Here is a 21,689-nt window from a genome sequence, read left to right on the forward strand (position 1 = left end):
CTATTACACATTGTTCTTGAATCCCCAACAATATTGTTGAGGGAAGTCGCTTAGTAATTCCATTGCTATGTGCTTGGTGAAGGCCAGCATCACATAACCACCCTCAGACACCATTGTAGATACACCGTACACCCCATATGGCTTTAAATGAGAACATATTAGGCGAGCCATGTGAATTGAAACACGGGTTTCAGTGAGTATCACAAGTTCTGGCATATGCATCTCAATTGCAGAACTCATCAGTGGCAAAAACGTGGCCCTTCCCATGTCACGACAATTCCACAACATCATCCTTACTCCCCTTCCACAACTGCCGCTCCATAACTTGTTGTTGTCGTTGGCCACAACCTGTAAAATGACCTCAATCGCCCTGCCATCTAGTAAACTGGAGGTTTGGACGGAACTACTCATGAACACCTTCGACACTGACATTGGGCATTTAACATTAATCACTTTAAAGTCGTTTCTGTAACTAGGGATTCTTATGCTGTGGTCTCCAGCTGAAAGGTAACACCTTTCTTGGACATCCGGTATATCCGAAATAGGATCAACCAAACATAAAATTTCCTTCGGTATTACATGTTGGGAACCACAACCTTTCCTCCCACCCTGCGTAGAGATAACCCACCTTATGAAATTCTTTAACGCCTTAGGCAACAAAGTGAACTGGACTGACTCTGTTATCTGGTGTAATGACCACAATATCGCCTTCCTTGTTCTTGATTCCAGCGATGATTTGTGCAGCAGTTGAGGCGTGAATTACGGAAATCGGTACCTTACCATCGGATGACACCACCGAGCTCTGAATTACTGCTAAAACACCTTTTCGAACACCACTTCGAGCTGCAGATACTGGCAGACTAGGATGCACCACTGCCAAGCCTGGTGTGTTAAAAAGCTCACAACATAGATGTCTAATATTTAGCTTAGAGGATGCTCTCCTACGAAATGGTTTTATCATTGCAACAGGGATATGCAATGTCTTGCTAGAGTAATGGTGTTGATGGTTTGGTTGAACCATTCTCGTGTTTTTTGAAATTTGTGAGCGAGTAAATTGAGTAAATTTCAAAGCTTTTTGGGATGTCTGATGTATGGTAATGGGGAAGCCTTAGCCTTTTATAAATGGTGATTGTGGCGGGAGAAAATTCAGTGTGTGGCGGGGTAAATTGTCTTATGGGAGTTTTGCAAAATTTTGATTACATTTTGGGGCTCCCCATTGCACAAGAATATCGCGCGCCAAGAGTTTGTAATTATAGAGAATAGAGCACTCACTTCACGTGTTACCTTGTACACTTCATCAAAATTGTACTGTACATTTCATTGTTCATCACATGATGTACATTTTATTGTTACACGTAAATTATTTCGTTTTGTGACATAATATTCCTTTTATTAATTTTGAGTAGTGATATACTGACCACTAATAGACCACTACCAGCAGGGGCAAAAATGTAATTTCGCGTATCACTTACCCAAGTTGTAAAAATGTAGTCATTAATTTTTAATCCTTTTTTCTTACCATGTCACATCCACTTGGATTTCACTATAAAACTCGTGTTTTTCTTGCCATGTCAAAAATTACTTGACTTCATTTTAGCTCGTGTTTTCCTTTACCAATACCAAAATTCGAATACCCTACTAAAGGTACACGCACATAAAGCGGGTTACGCTTACGTAACTCCATCAACCGATATAAGTTTTAACTCTTGCACTAATCACTTAGACATCAACGAAGTTCGTAATTTAACGATTCGTCACCACAAACACAAATAAAGATGCATACGACATGTAGAGTAACTTAAATCACATTAACAAAGGTCTTCAATACATGATTGCTAGAAATTCAGCATCCACTAAACAGTCACATTAGAAATAACTCATACATAAAGTCACCCTCATTAGTCCAACACAAGCTGAAAGTACATTATTACAATTGATAATAGGCTGCACCCCACATAGCTAATACTTCCGCTCCAATTAGCACCACCCCACATAGCTAATACTTCCGCTCCAATTAGCACCACCCCTCATCGTGGATTGAAGGATCGGTGTCTAATCCCGAATCTGACAGCCAATTGCCTATGTAGTCATAGTTGTCCTCATCATCCCAATCAGGCTCCAAGTCTTCTTCAGCTGGAAAAGGCTTTGGAGGGGCAATGGCTGGACCCGGCTGAAAATATGAAGTGTAAAGCGGGCATTAAAAGAACACATTGTTGTTCATCTAAATAGTCTACAATTTTTGAACATATTCTACAATTGTTGTTCATTATACAATTTACATGTCATCACCTATTATAGAATTACTTTCCATTCCACGTAGGCAATAACTTAATCATTTACGAGTACTTAACTACGTATATTCAATTGCACAACAATATAAATTTACCTAAACACACATTACTGGACAACCAGCACTTGAATTCTATAGATTCATACAATCCAATTCACATACAACTACAATTAAAATTAGCTCAGCATTAATGCCATAACCAGATTACCAAATTAATGCCAGAATAATGCAATTACACACATACATAATCAATCAAAATAACGCTTATATAATGCCACTATCAAAATTACGATTATATAATGCCATACCCAGAATTGCATTCATTACGATTAACTAGTATGTACCAAAATCCAAACATTATATAGATTTAAAAAATTACTGAAATGCAAAACTTACAATGATTTCTGCACTCAGATTATGGGCGGGCATCGCATTTGACCTCTTACGGAAATAGGGTTCGGCCTTCTTGTTCCAGATCAGAACAACTCCTCCAGCACCAGCGCTCCCACTCGAATCAATTTGGTAATTCCCACAGATCTCTGAACATATGATCCACAGTTGCAGATATCTGGGTCGAGCTTCAGTTTAAATCATCAACATTGGGTTGTAGTAATCGAAGAGCTGTTTGAAATTGTATTTGAAGGATGGCCTCATAATGTCCTTCACGTTCCAACACACGATGAAAGATCCGCCTTCAAAGACAGGGGTGTCTGAGCCTGGAGCTGGAGCTTCACCACAAATGGATACCCTGTGATACCGGATTTCATTTTTTTTGGTCACACAAGAGAACATATTGAGCTGAATCGATGACAGGGGAGTCTTGACAGTCATCACATGAACTGCGTATGTGTTTGCACCAATTAGTATATGCCTCTCCTGCTCTGGGACCACATATTTGATGACTTTCTCAGCATTGAAGGTTGGTGTGAGATCGAAAATAGGAACGACATCCCTAGGAACGACCTCCGTGGGTTCAAAAGTGTGGTGTTTGAAGAACCACTCCACGAAGACGCACGCTCCACGGTGCAGGTACCCTCCGATATCAGACAACAAAGGAAGATAGGCTGGCCTTGACTGACCACCAGGTAGCTGCATCTCCCTTAAAACAGTGGTGCACTCGAGCCTCTGTGTATCATCTAACATTAGCTCCTTCCTAATCAGTTCGGGGCTAATGGCCTTGCCAGCTACCAAGTCGTTGATGTGGTTGTAGTAGGGTGTGGAATTGAAATCGAGTTCAGGTGATAGGGTCGGATAAATAGGATCAAAGTATAGGACTGGTTCAGTGGGGTGGTCCTTCACATTGTTGCTGCGAGCCCGGAGGCGTTCTGAGTAGTGCAACAATGATCCGGTGATCTGATTGTTTTCCATGTGGGATAGGTTAACTAAGAATGGAGATTGTGTACCAGGATGAAAGGTTGTGTTTATGGTTAGAAATTTTAGAAGAGCACGAAAGAGTAGCTCCAGGTATTTATGCTGAGTATGTACGATTACCTCGGGTAAAAGTGGAAGGTTAACCATGGTAACTAGCACAGTCAAAACGGTTTGACAATTCGGTTTCGGTTTGGTTTGAAATCGGTTCGGTATTCAATCGGGTCGGTTTGGAATCGGTTTAATTGTCTCACGGGTCGGTTTTGGTTCGGTAACGCAGTAACTTGACTAGTCAATAGATAAAAACAAAAAAGGAATCTCCAATCTTGTATTGTAAGCTTTCTAATACACCCCTGTTTTACAAAGACCCTAAACTAGTCCTTCGAAATTAAATAAGTTAAGAGCAAGCAAATTTGAGAAATAATAAAGAATTTGTCTATGTTAATGAGTACTTTTGTTTTAATCACTACATTATTTCACTATTTTTTTTTTTTTTTTTTGGTGAGAACTACATTATTTCACTATGAACTATAACATTTAAATTATATCATTTAAAGTAATTCTTTATTGGATTGACTCATTTGAAGTTACAAAAAATTTGTTAATTTTTGGAAATTACTGTCAACTATAATTCAACGAAAGTAATCATGGGGGGTTAAGAGTTCGAATAATTCTAACTCGCCATAACTAGTCCATAGATTGATTGATTTTAATCAAAGTAATGATGTAAAACAACGGTTTCGTAACAATCTGCTTATAAACCATATGGGAACTTCGTCGTTTAATGATGTGAGTTAACGATTTGACTTTTGATAAATCACCAAAACTAGTCAATGGATGCAATTGGTCTCATAGTCTCTATTGGTTTGACTTTTGCTGAATCATTTCAACTTAATTAAGTAATCATGATGTGTGTTAACGATTTGACTTTTTACTTTTGGTAATCCGTATGACATAGTCCATAGAAGGAGGTCTTTTTTAAACAACCGCTAACGATTTGACCTTTGATAAAGCACCAAAACTAGTAAATGGATGCAATTGGTCTCATAGTCACTATTGGTTTGACTTTTGCTAAATCATTTCAACTTAAGTAATCATGTTGTGTGTTAACGTTTTGACTTTTTACTTTTGGTAATCCGTATGACATAGTCCATAGGAGGAGGTCTTTTTTAAACAACCGCTAACGATTTGACCTTTGATAAAGCACCAAAACTAGTAAATGGATACAATTGGTCTCATAGTCACTATTGGTTTGACTTTTGCTGAATCATTTCAACTTAAGTAATCATGTTGTGTGTTAACGATTTGACTTTTTACTTTTGGTAATCCATTTTAAATAGTCCTTAAGATGTTTGTTTTAACAAACAACCGTAACGATGTCTCTTAACGATTTGACCTTTGATAAAGCACCAAAACTAGTAAATGGATGCAATTGGTCTCATAGTCTCTATTGGTTTGACTTTTGCTGAATCATTTCAACTTAATTAATTAATCATGTTGTGTGTTAAAGATTTGACTTTTTACTTTTGGTAATCCGTGTGACATAGTCCTTAGGATGTTACTAAAAGGAGAGAGACTGCAGTTTTACAATATGAAATACTACATGAAATTACATTTCTGCCCCTGGTAGTGGTCTATCACTACTCCCAAAACTAGTAAATGGATGCAATTGGAAGGTCCAATACTCTTTATTGATTAGTCGTTTGATAAATCAATTCAACTTAAGTAATGATGTGTGTTAACGTTTATGATTTTCATAAACTAGTTCATCGATTCACTTATGTCAAGTAAAACAAACGGGTCGTAATAATGTTTTGATATTTGAAAAAACAAGTTACGTAGATCGTGTTACATTTAAGTAATGGATTAAGAGGGGTGCTCATCAAATTCCAAACATGGAATATGCGTTGTTACAATTTTTTCATTTCAAAATTATTTCCCCCTTACTATCTACTACACACTTCACAAGATCATATATGTTTTGCTTGAGAGCACCCTTACTATCTACGACAATGCAAATAAGAAGAAGAACACTGTGCAGGTCCTCGCGTGATTCGGTGGTATCACCTTTTTAATTCATTTCATTTTTATTTATTATTATTTTTTATATTTTTGTCTTAATAACGATTTGGTTTTCACAAAATAGGTTATATTGCAGTAAATCCAAATCAGTACTTATGTGTCAAGCGGATTCTTATTCACAATTTTTATCTTTCATCAAAAAGTACTAGGACGAAACCTCCAAGAAGGTTCATTCATTCACAAAAAAAGGAGGGGTGCAGTATCTAATTGGGGTAGGTGGACAATGGTCAACAGAAAGGAGCAAGTGCTACCATTTCGTTGGTTTATCCGTAATTCAAGGAGCTGGAAAACGGGTGTATTTGTGCAGTAGAAATCACACCCCCTGCAGTCTAAATTGAACGACATACCATTTCCTTTATAAACTCTAAAGGAAACACTGTATTTATCAGAAAAAAAGTACACATGATTGAAAACGGTAATATGGTTCTAAAGACCTTGACAGCCTTTTGTGTCATTAATATCTTAATATTATAACAAAATATTAATTTGCTCCAATGAACAATATTCTTAATTGTATTTAAAACAAATTCTTAAATTATTCTTAATTGCTTTAATAAACATTAATCTTAATTGAATTTAAAACAAATACTTAAATTATTCTTAATTGCTCTAATAAACATTATTCTTAATTAAATTTAAATTAGAACTTAAATTATTCTTAATTGCTTTAATGAACATTATTCTTAATTGAATTTAAATTAGACTTTAAAACCTCGTTTTAAATCATATACTTCTACGTATTATATGATGTCTTGAATTGAATAGAGGATTTACATGAATAATGAGCTTTTAATATCGCAATCCTAATAATGTACACTAGTATTGAACAGTTAACCACTTGTTATCGTATTCCTAATAACGGATGACATGAATAATGAACATGTGACATCTCAAAGGCCCTTTTGAAGAACATTATACACTTGATATTGTAATCCTAGTAAAGGATGACATGAATAATGACATGAATAATGAACACTTGACTATAAATATTTATGCAATTATGCAACCTTTTTACTATAAATTATAGATTAAACTCATTAACAATACAAATCTACGAAAAAATTACATATACGTGTGATCGAAGTTGTACCGTATAATGTATCGTATAATGTATAGGGAGCGTGTTGTACATCTTAGAACAATGTAAGCAAATATAGCCGTTCTTAATGTGGGTTGCCATGTCACATGTGAGAATATACCCTGCCTTCATTTTTTAAGTTGACATACACTATATAAAGGTGAGAGATGACATAGCATAAAGCATTCTTAATCCCTGAAAACCCTAGCAACGCACACTTGAGATATCAAAAACCATGCCCACCATACCCATTTTTTCTGTTGAGCGTTCCTCTGTCAAACGAGAGAAATCACCTGCTGTTGACATACCTGAGTCCTCTCGGGGTGTTGTCAGACGTCGTCGTCCCGGTATCCCACAACCAAAGGAAAAGGCCAAACAACCCATTTTCATCAAAAAGAGTGAATGTAATGACTACATTTCCAACCTATTTGGTCAGTATGCTACTGGACCAGGTAGTCATCCTAAGTTCCGCCTCCAATGGCCACTTAAGACTCCTATCAAGGCGGACAAGACTGCTGCAGGAAAAAGGGTGCACCATCCTTCAGCTGAGCCCAAAATACCTACTGCGTCTGATGTAATGTCTGCGCAGGGTGCTGATGCGGTTGAGGGTGATGAAACATCGAACGTGGATCTAAACGAGGTTTTACCTACTGCTGATGGTAGGGCGTTTGAGTACTCTATAGTGCTAAGGAGTCGCACTGCTGGAGATGTTGGTGTCCCGTACAAGATACGCACAGATGAGACGTTCGAGCGAATCTACAGGGACTATGCATCTCAGATCGATGTCCACCACAGTCAGATCAAGGTTTTTTATGGGAGTACATTCATTCCAAGCACTGCTTACCCAGAGGCCATGGGGATTGACAGTGGTGATGTTCTTTTTGTGGATGGACTGGAAAAGTCGAAATCTTTTACTCTTTATTTCTTAAGTTATTGGTTTTTTTTTAAAATTTATCGAACACGTAATATTTATTTTTTGTGTGTTTTATTGCATGAAATAAACATGTAATGCACGGTGTTAACTAATCACCTTGTTTATTTCCTAAATTAAGAGCACAATTACACTATACTCCTAACTTAACTATAGTTAATTATGCTAATTTGATATAATATGGTTATGTAAATTAAATGTAACGTTTATCTCATGTGTAATGTTTCAATTTGGAAATTAAATGGGAGAGAGTATGTAATAAAACAATTACATTATACTCCTAATTTAATTATAGTTATTATGCTAATATGATATAATATGGTTATGTAAATTAAATGTAACATGTATCTCATATCTAAGGCTAATTTGATATTATGTAAATTAATTTAAATGGACCGAGATCATAATAAAACAAAACTGTTGGTCTAGCTTTGGGCCCACTGAAATTGGATTGGGGCCTAATAGTATTCATGTAGATGCTCATTACGGTAATTTGGTACTAATGGAATCGATAATTTGATATTATGTAATTAATTTAAATGGACCGAGATCATAATAAAACAAAACTGTTGGTCTAGCTTTGGGCCCACTGAAATTGGATTGGGGCCCAATGGTATTCATGTAGATGCTCATTACGGTAATTTGGTACTAATGGAATTGATAATTGGACATGTTAACTAATTGTGTGTTATGTAATTGTAAATCCAGCCCGGAGTTGTAAACACATACACAAGGATCAAGAGGTTCTATGTCAAGAACACTGGACATAGGAGGAAGTGTAAGCTCAGAGTTCAGGCCAAGCTAGACACTCCGCTGTGCCGTCTGTTTCACATATGGGGTGAGAAGTTTGATGTTGATCCAGCTAATTTGATCTTCATGCATGAGGATAATGTGCTGACAAGTCTTGACACCATAAGGGAAGCTGGGATTCTGAACGGTGACAAAGTGGTCGTTGGCCCTAACTTGATGGAGTGAACAACCGTGAATGAGTTGGGATTTGGAGCTGCTTGATTAGTGGTTTTATTAGTATTGTCTATCTCTAATCTAAATAGCACCACACTTTTGTTTGTAATATATTGTGGGACTAATTAGTTAAGTAGTTCGGAATGGCCAATCAAAAGGCACACCTTTTGCTGTAGCTTAAGTTAGTGTCATTTCATTTTGTGAACTTGAACTTTGGAATGTTAATGAGTTGATGATGGTATGATGCTATGCTATGATATCATCCTTTGGTAGTTATTTTTGGTTTCGTTAGTAAAACTTGAAGTTTTGGTATGTTAATGGAACTACATGTTTTTCTAGTATGTGGTGACTTTGTGATAAGCCTAGCGGTATGTTGTTGGAACTTGAAGCTTAATTTCGTTCTCTCATCGCATTTGATTTGAAAAGTTATAACCTATGAAATAAACATGAAGTTAGTGTGTAGGCAACTAAGAATTGGATGAGATAAGACTTTGAAGTGAGAATGAGATAAAACATGTGGACTTAGTACTTGGTTTGAGGCCCAATATCGTAGTTATGCTGAGGCCCAATATCGTAGTTATGCTGGAGGCCCTATCATCGTAATTAGAATGAATGAGGCCCCTTTCCAGGAGTTTGGAACAAATCTTTCCAGGAGGCCCATCATCTTTCATTTCCTTTGTTGTGCTTAGCACATCTATCATCACACATCTATCATCTACACGATAAGAAAACTGAGAATATCTATCATCACACATCTATCATCAATAACAACTTTGATTTTCATTGTACAAATTAAAATAACAACTTCATGTTGAAGGCAAATAATTGAGAACAATAGTGTACCCTTATTGTGATAACAGAAGGAATGAAAGCCCATTAAGGAAATTATTTCAGATACTCAGATAGCATCTTCGGGTAGTTTATTTAAGTCATGGGAACTCATATCAACTGTTTGACACATCGAATGACCCCTCTTAACAATGTTGGTGGCAAAACGGCTTCGAGAATCCTTGCTACCCTTGATCCTATAACATACACTCCTAAGAACCTGTACGAGGATGTAGATGTATGAGATCAATGCATATACCATAACACATTAAAACAAACTGCCATCTTTTGACCACATCACCTTTGATTTCCCATCAGGCCCATTACTATCCCTTGCTTCACATGGATGCGTCTCACCGTATGCAACATCCACTGTCTAAAACACCAAATAAAATTTGATTTAATGTAAACACGCGAAAGCCATGAAAATTAATAAGGCAATTCTGTAAATGCTTACCCCAATTTGTCCAAAGTCACCCCTGTTTGGGAGGCGATCTTCTCTAACAGTCCTACGTATCTCTGCCACGTTCCAAACTTCCACCCTTGGGAAATAACCCCACTGCACAGGAAAGCTATTCAGCCGATCCAAATACAATACCTGACAAGTGTCATAACAGATTTTAGCACAAATACCTGGACACAAATACAACTAACAAATGTCAACAAATAAGGGCATACCACAATAAATATGAGACAACCGCCACAGCCACTCGCAGAGCCCGTTGAGTAAAACCGGCGTGCAAACATAGCTACACTATCCATGAGCTTTTTCAACACGAGGCAGCACCAGTCAAATTCAGCGGCATTCACGGCACACGTTAATGCAGGCACAAGATCTGCTGCTCGTCTTGAGGATTGAGTAGGGCATAACAACATCTCTAGGGACAACAACAAGAACAACATCTTGAACTCTTCCACCTCCTCCTCCTGCCACTGTCCCTCCAGTCTCGCAATCAAGTTCCCAGTCACCGGAATACCCTCAAAGAGGTATTGACGACCAGTTTTGGTTGACGTAGTGTACCATGATTTACCATATCTCTCCATAATCAAGTTTACTCGGCTCAACATTTCATTGTTTAATGATTGGTATGTCGGAACAGGCATACCCCCATTCGGAATACCAAGTACCCAATGTACCTGATTTTGAGAAAGCCTAAACAATCTTCCATCATGGCTTTTAAGAGTACAGTTCAAGGGGTCAATACGAGTCATCAACCAATACGCCAATTGTCTTGGGAGATTCATGTCACCTCCAATCTTTAACAAACCATCAAACCCCATTTCACCAACCCAACGCTTTCGTCGGTCATCAAATGTTTGGCATATTCTACCAAAAGACTCTATACGACAACTCGTATTAGGGGGCTGTACAATTAAAAACCCTAAGGGTCAATAACAAATCACATTTAACCAAATAGAATTTGGACATACAAGAACTTACCCTGCATCTAGCTTTGAAATGTTCTAACAGCACTTTTCCTTTCCTTTTAACTTCACCACCAACACTTAAATAGTCATCCTACATGTTCATATAAGAATTAATGAATACAAGAAGATGGAAAATAACCAGATTGAAATTCCTAACATGATATTACATTATCGTGAATAGTTCCGGAGATAGCTTCTTCATTTCAGGTACAATTCCATTCTGACCCAACAACAACACATAGTGAATGGCCTTAAATGTGCAAAAATAACATAACCCCTAACTGTGAAGGAATAACATGTACCTTAATACAAATTTGATCACTGGATGTTTTGCGCTTCTTCAAACTCCCAGTTGAATCCATACAGAACTGCTATTGTATTTACAAATGGAAATTATTCATCAATAAACTTAAACCTAATAACGTGATAACAATCAGGTGATAACTTCAAACCATAGGCAAATCATATGCAAATCAAACATTAATCATATCATATGCAAAATCAAACATTAATCACATCATAGACAACATCAAACATTAATCATATCATAGACAAAATCAAACATTAATCATATCATAGGCAAAATCAAAAATTAATCGTATCATAGGAAAAATCAAACATTAATCATATCATTTAAACATATCTTAGGCAAATCATATGTATGTAGGCAAGCATTAATCATATTTTAGTGCAATCAGTAAACTGTTAGATCAATTGAATCAATAAACTGTAATATATGATAACAATTGAATTGATATGATAACAATTGAATTGATAAACTGTAATATATGATAACAATTGAATCAACAACCACATGCCAATTATTTTCAACGGGTTCCACCAATTTACATCAACCCCGAAAACTTCCATTTCTGTTTAGATTTAACAATTATATATGAGATTGATTACGCCTATTACTTACAAAAAATCTCAATTACGAAACTGTAACAATTCGAGAAACAACAGCAACATTAAACCCGATTCAAAAGAGACGTTTTGAAGTAAACATACCTATATATGCGACTTGAAACCCTAGCTGAATCAAGTACAGTGCCCCCCTGTCGCCAATATTCCGGCAAAAGACGCTGCAATTGTGAGATTTACTAAACGACTGCGGTTGAAACAGCTCGTACTAGTGGGAAAAGCAACCACATTTTCCCTCCCGGAATCGAATTGTTTGCGGCGAAATTGAGTTAATTATGGAATTGGATGAAGAATGTTGAAACCAAATCAGAGAAATACCCTTACCCTAACGTCGTAATTCGCCAATTGAACTTAAACCCTAAGAATTGGAGGACTAATTGACGAAATCAAAGAATACTCCGGTTAAAACCTTGAAGAATTGAGAGAATTTCATTTACAGAGCACTCAATTGAATGGAGGAACGGAGAGCATTGCTAAAGGGGAAACGCTGCAGGTTAAAACGGAGGTCTGCATAAAAGGGAAAACGGGGGGTAAAAACGAAGGTCTCCAGTACGGGATACGAGAATGGGGGGGCTAACGATCGTTATCAGGGTTAACGCTCGTGGACAAGTAAAATACCAAAAGACCCTTACTTTACTCACCAAAATGACGTCGCCACTCCTTTATTAACATGTTTCGTCAATAAGGCTTATTAACAAGTATTTTCTCCAAGTTTTGTATGTTGAATGTATATGATGATACTCTATATAAAAGCTACGAGATTTGCTTTTACTTTATATGTGTTGTTCATGTGTTTGGTCCTTGGGGCATTAACATCAATCATAAATCACATGTAATTTTTATTTTTCCCTTAAATGTCATGGTCATTTATTGTTTGTGTGGGGTAGGTGGATCTAGAATAGTTTTATTACCCTACACAACATAACTAAAAAGAAATCAGTTCTCAGTAAAAGTTAAATAAAAGTCACGTTTATAATATAGATTTTATCCTTATTGATTATATCAAGTAATAATATAGTGAGATCGAATTGGTTACATCGAATAATGATTTAGTGAGATTTTACTTAAAAGATGTCACAAATAAAGTTCATAAGCTCATGTCTGAATTTGCAATCTATTATGAAGGAAAGGGGAAGGAATTATGAATGAAATTAGGAATCATAAGCTGAGGCATTTGCAATCTGTTTGATATTACTAGAACCATGACTCTTTAAGTCTCAAATACATAATCTTATTAATGCCAATGCCAAAAGGGATTAATAAAAGAAGCTTTATTAATGTTTTGATGTAAAATGTGAAGAAACTGAATGAAGTTGACACATGTTTGTGGAATTTCTTTTATTAAGATCTTCGACTTTAATAAAGTTGCAAAAGATTATAGCCATTCTAATATCTGCATCAGTGGCAAATCAAAGTGACATTTTAATCACAACTTAATGATTGCAAACTCTTTTTCTTGGCAGGCCCAACTGCTAGAATATGCTGCTAGTCTAGGCTGCTGATTATTGTACCACTGAAAATAGAATTTCACATGTAGTATTAGTCATTATTGTTCGCTGCTAGTTATATTCCTATCACTCCGTCGGCCCCATTTTAAAGCTCTTACAAAAATCGATAAGACAAGTAAAATGTTATTAGACCTTGTTATGTGTTTTTTAAGATGACATTACATATGTTTATGTCTATAGAATGAAGTATATTACTCCGTAATTCGTAAGCACTTCACTATGAATGAAGTACCAATGTACCATTTTATTGATCTCCTAAAGGCTAAAGCCAATGCTAAGATTGAAAGAAGTAAGTGATATAGTTGTTGTATCACATTTACAAGTTAAAGGGGCAGAGTAGTTAAAATTGGGCCCAAATAATGGGCTGAAAGTCCAAAATATCTAACACTGAAACCTATCTGAGTTAAATACTTTCTCTGTTCAGTTGTGAAAATTGCCCAGAAATAGAAATCTGGAAACCAAAAAAAATCACAAGAAGAAGAAGAAGAAGAAGATGGGAATATGGGCAGGAATAGGGGTGTTGTTGCCATTTCCATTCTACTGTTGGTTATGGAAACAACCTCAAACATGGGTTCATCTTTGCGGCAAACAAAATGACCCTTCAAAGATAATGGCTTTTGTCTCTCATTTTCTCAAACTCATTCAGTTTCTCTCTCTTTACTCTGTCTCTTCTCTTTCATGGCCTCCTCCTTTCTATTTTTGGCCTCTCTTCCTTGCTGGCCAGTTCCTCAACTTCAGGTCCATCCTTTTCTCTCTTCTTTTATTTCTAATTTCTCAATATTGTTTTTTTTTTTTTTTTTTTTTTTTTTTTTTTTTTTTTTTTTTTTTAATTGTTTCCTTCAATTTTTGATATGAAATTAAATTAATTAAAGCTTCCTTTAGTACTTATTCTATGCAAGATGGAATGAGAAGATTGTGTTATTGGAGTTTCTGAGATTAATTAAGTGGGGAATGAATGAATGAGTGATGTAGAATTGGTTTAATTAAGTGGGGAATGAATGAATGAATGGGTGATTCATTAAAGCTTCCATTATTACATGATGTTTTGAGGGTATTAAATATTGATTAGCATTCCGGATTACTAATTGCTTAACACAGATCAATCATCCGATGCTTGCTTTTTGGTTCTTCTAAAAGTTGATGATTACATTTCCGATTCTGATTGATGACAAGGTTGAGAAGCACTCAAGTAAGTTGGAGAAGTTCCTAGAGAGTGAAGGTTTATTTAGGAGTATGAGTTGAAGATATATAGGATTAGGATTAGGTACTACTCCTTTGATCAGCTATAACTATAAGCCTAATACAATATACAATTCAGACTGTTATTATGGTTGTATATATTTCTATTTTGCTTCTCTGCCATTGACCTATAAACCTTTCATTACCCATGCTTGCATCCTCGGATGACATGGAAATCTTAGAGAAACATACGAATTCGTATATGCTAATTTCTCTGGGAAACTTTTTCACAATAATGGATTTGCTTTCTTGTTCTTGCTTAGGTGTAACGTCCATTGCTTTTCCATTTCTAGGCTTCTTCCAAGAACATAAAATTGTGCTGTCAATTTGACCTTTGGTTGGAGATGATGTTACCTGTTTATAGGCTTGCAGTGATTCTTCAGTTATTTCCCATTTAAGAACATATTCAAAAAGCAGTTAACTAACAACATTTACTTAGTTTCAGCGTTGGTATTTGTTTCTCCCAAGGACTAAGGAGTTTCTCATCTTCTTCATCCTTCTTTTCTTTCTGTTGTTCTCCCCCTGTCCTTTATATTTCATGTTAACTAATGGAGTGTTCAATTAATTGCAGGGTTTATCAGTTATTGGGTGAATCTGGGACTTATTATGGTGTTCGCTTTGGGAAGACCGTACCTTGGGTTACTGAATTTCCATTCGGTTACATCAAAGATCCACAATACGTTGGTAGCATTATGAGTTTGCTGGCCTGTCTTTCGTGGGTTCCCTTCCAATATATCCTTTTGTGGTGCCTCGGCTATGTGTTCATGATACATGTAGAGTCAGACGAAGATCCAACTACTCGTGCCAAACCACTCAGATGAGTTTCCAACTCATCCTTAGAATATCCTATAAGCCACTGATGCAAAAAAAATTTAGTGAAATGAAGCTCTCAAGTTCACATCATTTTTCTTGTGCTTAGTTTTGGTACCCGTTCTGTATCATTTTGTTTGCTTCATATTAATTAGTGGTGAGTCCCTTGCAAAACTCAATCTTTGTAACTCTAGTTTGTGACTCTTTGGTTCTGAAAATAAAGATAATGAATGATTGTCTATTCTCATTCAAGTTTCAGAATGTAAAGTTGATGTCATTACAAAAGCATACGAGAGTTACATCTTCTAAGTACTGTGTCTCCCTCACACACATACTTCGTTTTCTTAAAATAAATTCCATGAGGGGTTTGGTAGAATAAGTTGAAAGAGAAAGAAAAAAAATAAATAAAAAGGTGGAAAGAGCATCCTTGATGTGCCATTTTACACCAAAGCTGGAACTGCAGTTGCAATCTTAAAAACTTTAAGTGCATCTTTTACAACTTCAACATCAATGTCTGCCAATTTTCCTGTTTTTGATGCTATGATTGTGCACTTCTTTCCTTCTGCGTTGGGAACAAAACATTTTCCCTTTTCTTCAGAGCAAAACAAAGCGATGCTGCAGAATTTGAGTGAAGGTATAATCAATTTCTTTGCAACTGTGAGTGTTAATGCAGTTAAAGTAGATTCAATTACAAAGCTCTTTTGTGCCAATTTTTAATATGTAGTACAAATTTGGTCTAACCTGGGTTTTTCTCGGGCATGCGCAAGCTGAATAGCTGCTGTGTTGGTTGCTATAACGCCAACAGAATCATTGATCAATGCTGCTAACTGATGCATATTTAGTTATTTACAAAGTTAGAGTCAAGTGCTACAAGTTCCAAGTTGAAGTTCCAGAAGTTCTTCATGCTTTGGAATCGGTAGGCAGATCAAGTAAAAATAAAATTGTACTTACTTGGCCAGGCGTCGTTATAAACACAATGCTGGTTTCGTCCCCGACAATTTCCTCCACATCTTCTCTTAGTTTTTCATGTGGAATCACAAACACTGGAGTAACTCCCCTGTTTTAACAAAACAGTTTGATGCAGCAGACAATTTTTGGCTTAAAATTTTCTGAGCTAGCAAAATGCTGCCAAAAAAAGGTTTCATGTTGCAACCAACATTACCTGATTTCCTGGGATATTTCTGCCCAGATCTCAATAGGGAGCAAGCTATCAGTATCTCCTCTGGACTGCATTGATGCCCGTGAGTCGCACTGTATGCCATGAATCACAACATATTTCCCCTTTTTTGCTCCTGCTTCCTTATATTTAGATTCCACAACGTCCTTCAGCCTCCTTGCAATTGATACCTTCAAGGAGGTAACTGGCAGCTGAGGTACGCTCTTAGCTGGTCGGCCTAACCATTCAACCATCTGACGGTACCTAGTAGCCATAAAAAAACTCCCAACAGAAATAAGGAATTGGGTTTGCTTATGATATTAAAATGTTAAAGTTGCGGGTAAGTTGTCTTAATTCTCACATGTTATATCCTCCCTCTGAAAGATTCATACTGTCTGGTGTAAATGTTTCAGATAGTAAGAGTCCAGCTCCTGCTGCATTTGCATTGGGATATATGTAGCTTACTCTGTCTCTGGCTGTTGTCATGAACAAAAATGCTGCATGCCCTAGCCCTGCTAGTTTTGTGGACAGCACCATGTCATAATATCTATTCTGCAAGAAAAATTACAGTAAATCAATTTGTAAATTGTCTACTCTTTTATGCGATGAGTATGTATGTAGCTGTTCCGATTTACCACTTTCCTTGTTTGTTAGTTTAGTATCTTCAGTGAGTATGTTGATTGCTTGATCTACATCTACCCATTTATTTGTGTTGGCACAAGAAACATATCTCATTAAAATGGGTGTTATGGAGTTGACTGTGAGTCAAGTTACTCAAGTAGGCCTAAATTTTGTTGGAGCTTAGACTACCTCTTCTTTCAGAGCTATAAAAGACTTGACATTCAAACTCTACTAACGTGAAACATTGGCATATTACTTATGACATTTGGAAGGAATGATGCTTCTTATTAGTTTGAACATGAAGTGCCCCAAAAAAGACATACTGACCAACCTTAAGAAGTCCAATCATGTCAGTGTACTCTGCAGGATCAGGAAAATGATCATCAGGATCGTAAACAGTTGCCCACCTCACATTTTTATTCATTTCATAAGTCTGTTTTCCTCTGGCTGATGTAATTATATCAATCTGAACTCCAGGATACCTATCCTTGATCAACTGAATTGCAGGGAAGAAAAGCAGATTCTCATATACACCACCAGAAATCACACAGCAACATCTTCTGACATCTCCTCTCACCTTTGATGCCAATGATGCTACCTCCACAGAATATCCTTGTGGGAACTTAAGGAACCCATATGGGTTGCTGGGATTATCCGGTGGCCTTGGGTCTTCATCTTGTTTCCCATCAGTATACAATGACCCATATTCTATGTCTGGATCATCCTCTCCATCATCGAATAGATCTAACCACGGGTTTTTCTTCTTTGCTTGTGGCAGAAAAGTTGGTCGTTTTGCGCTGAGTGAGTGTTCTAGTGGATTCAGAAAGGAGAGTTTGGCGAGGTGGTTGGAATTACTAGGCAAGGAAGGAGAGTTGAAGAAAATAGGAGTTAGACACTTGGGTAGTAGAGAAGTAGCCATAGCTAAATCTGTTATTACTTAGTGGAAATGTTTGTGTGTTTTGATTTTTGGCAGTTGGTTTGTGAGATAATTGGATAAGTGAGGGGCTGATTTCATTTCATGCCTCACATTCATTTTATATTGCTATAATTTTTTGTAAATATTATTTTCCCTTTTATATACATGTGGACAATTTGTTTTGGAAGCATTCTTGATAATTTTGGCCTCATTTGGAGATTGCATCAGTTTTGTTCAACACTTTTTAGAAATTTTCGGTTTACAGAAGCTGTCTGTCGAATCAATTTTAGCTCTGAGCAAGAATATAAAAGATAAATTTTGACACCGGGAAATTAAGAATGAAACTTTGTTTTCATATATACTCAAAGTAAGAAAGCTTTGATTACATATCTCAGTTGTCAATAAAAGAATTGCAAGACATCATTCTGTGATGGTGTGTAGAAAAATTTAATGACAGTAATATACTAAGCATTATTTTGCAATGAACCCTAGTACAAAATTCTCATGAAGTAGAGGCCAAAAGGCTTTTGGCTGGAGATCGAAGGGCAACAGCGCCATTATCTGGTTTCGAAAACTTCTTGTAAACCGCTCTCAGCCTGTTTTCCGGTGCTGCCATATGGAAGCTAACTAACAGCCTAGCACATTCCCTGCACATCATATCATCACAAAATATATACGTTTAGCATAAATTTCATGGTCAATGTATATAGCACTTTATATATGTTTATTTGGGAACAGTTCTTACATAAGCTGATTTTCAGAGTAGCCTGTGTAATGCTTGAGAGTTTCTGTCCAAGAGGGACCGCTGTTCAGAGTACAGCGAGCAGCGTACACACTCGAAGCAGCCAGAAGTGAAGGAGGATACTTGATTGTGGTAGCATAATTCATCATACCCAGTTCAGAAAAGAAGTATGACATATTCTCAAACTGCCATTAACCAATGAAAACCAATCAGTAAAGTTGATTATTGTAGGCTAAAATCTTCAGAATTGAGATCCAAATGTATGTATATACCTCAGAATTAGCTGAAACAGAAGCTTTGACATATCTAGTGAGGAACATGTATGGTGTAGGGACTGTCAAATACCACTCCAGATTCCCAAGTATTGTTTTCTCCATTGCTAGAACCTGCTCTCTCACATATGCCTTATCTGATATCTGTACAAAATCATTCACCTGCAACAAATGTCAGTCAGATTAACATTACTTGTTCAGAAACAACCCATAAAAAGTTTCAGTCTTAGGGTCCTGAAATTACAGTACCTCAGGTGCCCAAATTTCTTCATACTTGCAGGCTATGAGCATTGAGGCAATGCCTACCAACTGAAGCTCCTTCCTAGGGACAACCTTCATCGAAAGGAACCGATCTATGATGTTTATGGTAAGGTACAGGGTCTCCTGCCTCAACTCAAACTTGTAATGCACTTCAATTAACCAATCTACAAGAATAGACCTCATCTTCTCATTGATATCAGGCTGAGAATCCATGTAATCGCGCACTTGACTCTCAGCCTCAGCAATCTTGTAGAAGTTGTAAATGTCCTCAACATACTCAACAACTGCCAATTCATCTTGTATGCTTCCCTCATCAATGTTGACTACTAGTTCTTGAGGTTTCTTGGTCAGTCCACAAGCTTCCTGAATTAGACAATTTTGCACATTTCACATTTGATTTATCACAACATATATACTATACCATCTTAATCTTATTATGCAATCAAAGGATTAAAATTAAACCTTGCTTCGGGCGGTGAGGAAAGAAGTAAGGGTTGGTGATTTCTTCTTCTTAGGTGCTGGTTTATGCTCAACCTTCCCATGTCCAGAAGGGGTTTTTGAGTCAACTTGAGTTTTCTTCTTTTCTTGCACCTTTTTCTGGGCTGCTACTGCTCCTGCTACCCCAGCTTTTCTTGTGCCACCAACGTTTACATCCACAACCTGAACTCCTTGTTTCTGCAAACAATCAATCCAGATTTTGATAGATATCAATCAAATTGTCTTAATATATTTGAAAAGAGGGCTAAATGATGTTTGATCCGAGGCAATAATGGTACCTTGTTTTTCTGAGCGGCTGCTTGTGCATTTGCAACTAACTGCGCACAGAAACTCCGAGTGAGAGGACGGTTGATTGCCTGGGGTTTAACAATACCATTACCACCAGCTGCTCCTCCTCCTCTTGCAGTCACTACGTTTCCAATGTCTCCTAAAGCTGTCCTATTTTTTCTCTCTCCTCCTGCTTGACCATTTTTCTGTTCAACTCCACCTATTCATTCACACATCCAAGATTTTAATTTTTTTTCCTAGAATCAGAATACCCAGATCAAAACTTAAAACCTAGATTAACAATCATGAATTGGGGGTTTTAACTATAATTTTTAATCAGATTATCGTCAAAGAAACCGAATTCAAGAGGAAAAAAATCAAAGATCAAATATTTCCGCATTAAAACAACAGGAAGGAAATGGAAATCAAAAAACACAGAGAAAAACAATCAGACAAACATAAAACAGAGAAATTAAAAATCAGAAATGAATAATTCTCATGTCCAAAAAACAGAGAAAATCAGAATCAGAATGAACAGAAAGAAAAAAGGAGATAAATAACAAAATTGAATTTTGATTAAAGTTATAAACGATGAACATCAGATTGATCAAATTGTACGCAAAAACGGTGAATGAACAAAAAGAAAGAAGAATACCTCTGGGTTGGTCTTGAAGAACAGCTCGAGCAGCCATCTTTCTCTGATTCGATTTCTCTCACCAAAATTCTCTCTCTCTCTCTCTCTCCCTTTCTCCTGAGCGCGGCTAAGAGTGGATTAATGAGCGATGAAGATGGAGATGAAAGAACAAGGTTTGCAATGGCGGTATTTAAATGGGGGGTGGGGATCCACAACGGTCGAATTTTCTGTAAAGTTGAGGATCGTTGGATGCGCTCCAATCTAACGGTAAACTTCATATGTTTTTTTTTACCTTTTTATTTTCTTTTTATTTTTGCCAAGTGCAGTGTAGCAGTGTATGGGCCTTTAATGGGCCTACCGTTATAATTTCCCTGGGAATTGGACTTGTCCGTTTCTCCTTTTTTTTTTTTTTTTTTTTTTTTTTTTTTCTATGTTGACTTTTTTAGGTGCTACTTGCTAGTCTTGCACATAACATAGGAGGCTCTCTTTGATTGTTATTATAGGATTATTACACAATTTTAATGCATGATCCGTGTGTCAAGTATTTCATATGAAAATCGACATAAATAGATTTCAAAGTTTGCTCAACAAAAATACATAATAGTTTTTTTTATATTAGTTGATATGTGTACTTTTAAAAGTTATACTAAACATTAACTTATTCTTTTCATAATTGTATTAATTAGTGACTAGCCTAACTATCCCTTTGTTAAAACTAAGTCACACATTGTCATTAAACTAAATTAAATTACTTCATAATTTTTCAATTTTTCTAGCAACTCTAAGACAATGATTAATTACGTATAGAGTAAAGATGATAATGGCCCACGTCTTAAATCACCAATCAGGTGTTGTGTCGTTATAAAATTTTAA

The 21,689-nt window shown here is 36.5% G+C and overlaps 3 protein-coding genes across 3 annotated transcripts; 1 reads left to right on the forward strand and 2 right to left on the reverse strand.

Moving 5' to 3' along the window:
• The first annotated feature begins 13,847 nt into the window (after positions 1 to 13,847).
• On the forward strand, positions 13,848 to 15,632 carry LOC145590163 (phosphatidyl-N-methylethanolamine N-methyltransferase-like). The gene is made up of 2 exons (XM_081646919.1): positions 13,848 to 14,138; positions 15,211 to 15,632. The coding sequence occupies exons 1-2, from the start codon at positions 13,894 to 13,896 to the stop codon at positions 15,458 to 15,460; spliced, it is 495 nt and encodes a 164-aa protein (XP_081503045.1). The 5' UTR covers positions 13,848 to 13,893; the 3' UTR covers positions 15,461 to 15,632.
• A 35-nt stretch (positions 15,633 to 15,667) lies between these two features.
• LOC145590162 (photosynthetic NDH subunit of subcomplex B 1, chloroplastic-like) lies at positions 15,668 to 18,237 on the reverse strand. The gene is made up of 6 exons (XM_081646917.1): positions 17,558 to 18,237; positions 16,967 to 17,157; positions 16,612 to 16,869; positions 16,401 to 16,506; positions 16,191 to 16,276; positions 15,668 to 16,064 (listed from the first exon to the last, which is right to left on the reverse strand). Exons 1-6 carry the CDS (start codon positions 18,143 to 18,145, stop codon positions 15,890 to 15,892), a joined length of 1,404 nt encoding a protein of 467 aa, XP_081503043.1. The 5' UTR covers positions 18,146 to 18,237; the 3' UTR covers positions 15,668 to 15,889.
• A 237-nt stretch (positions 18,238 to 18,474) lies between these two features.
• Positions 18,475 to 21,086, reverse strand: LOC145590164 (G2/mitotic-specific cyclin S13-7-like). The gene is made up of 7 exons (XM_081646920.1): positions 20,838 to 21,086; positions 20,194 to 20,402; positions 19,880 to 20,092; positions 19,406 to 19,780; positions 19,157 to 19,318; positions 18,888 to 19,069; positions 18,475 to 18,789 (listed from the first exon to the last, which is right to left on the reverse strand). The coding sequence occupies exons 1-7, from the start codon at positions 20,872 to 20,874 to the stop codon at positions 18,645 to 18,647; spliced, it is 1,323 nt and encodes a 440-aa protein (XP_081503046.1). The 5' UTR covers positions 20,875 to 21,086; the 3' UTR covers positions 18,475 to 18,644.
• Between the last annotated feature and the right edge of the window lie 603 nt (positions 21,087 to 21,689).

The sequence above is a fragment of the Chenopodium album genome, chromosome 17, assembly GCF_948465745.1.
Source record: "Chenopodium album chromosome 17, dcCheAlbu1.1, whole genome shotgun sequence".
Taxonomy (NCBI): domain Eukaryota; kingdom Viridiplantae; phylum Streptophyta; class Magnoliopsida; order Caryophyllales; family Amaranthaceae; genus Chenopodium; species Chenopodium album.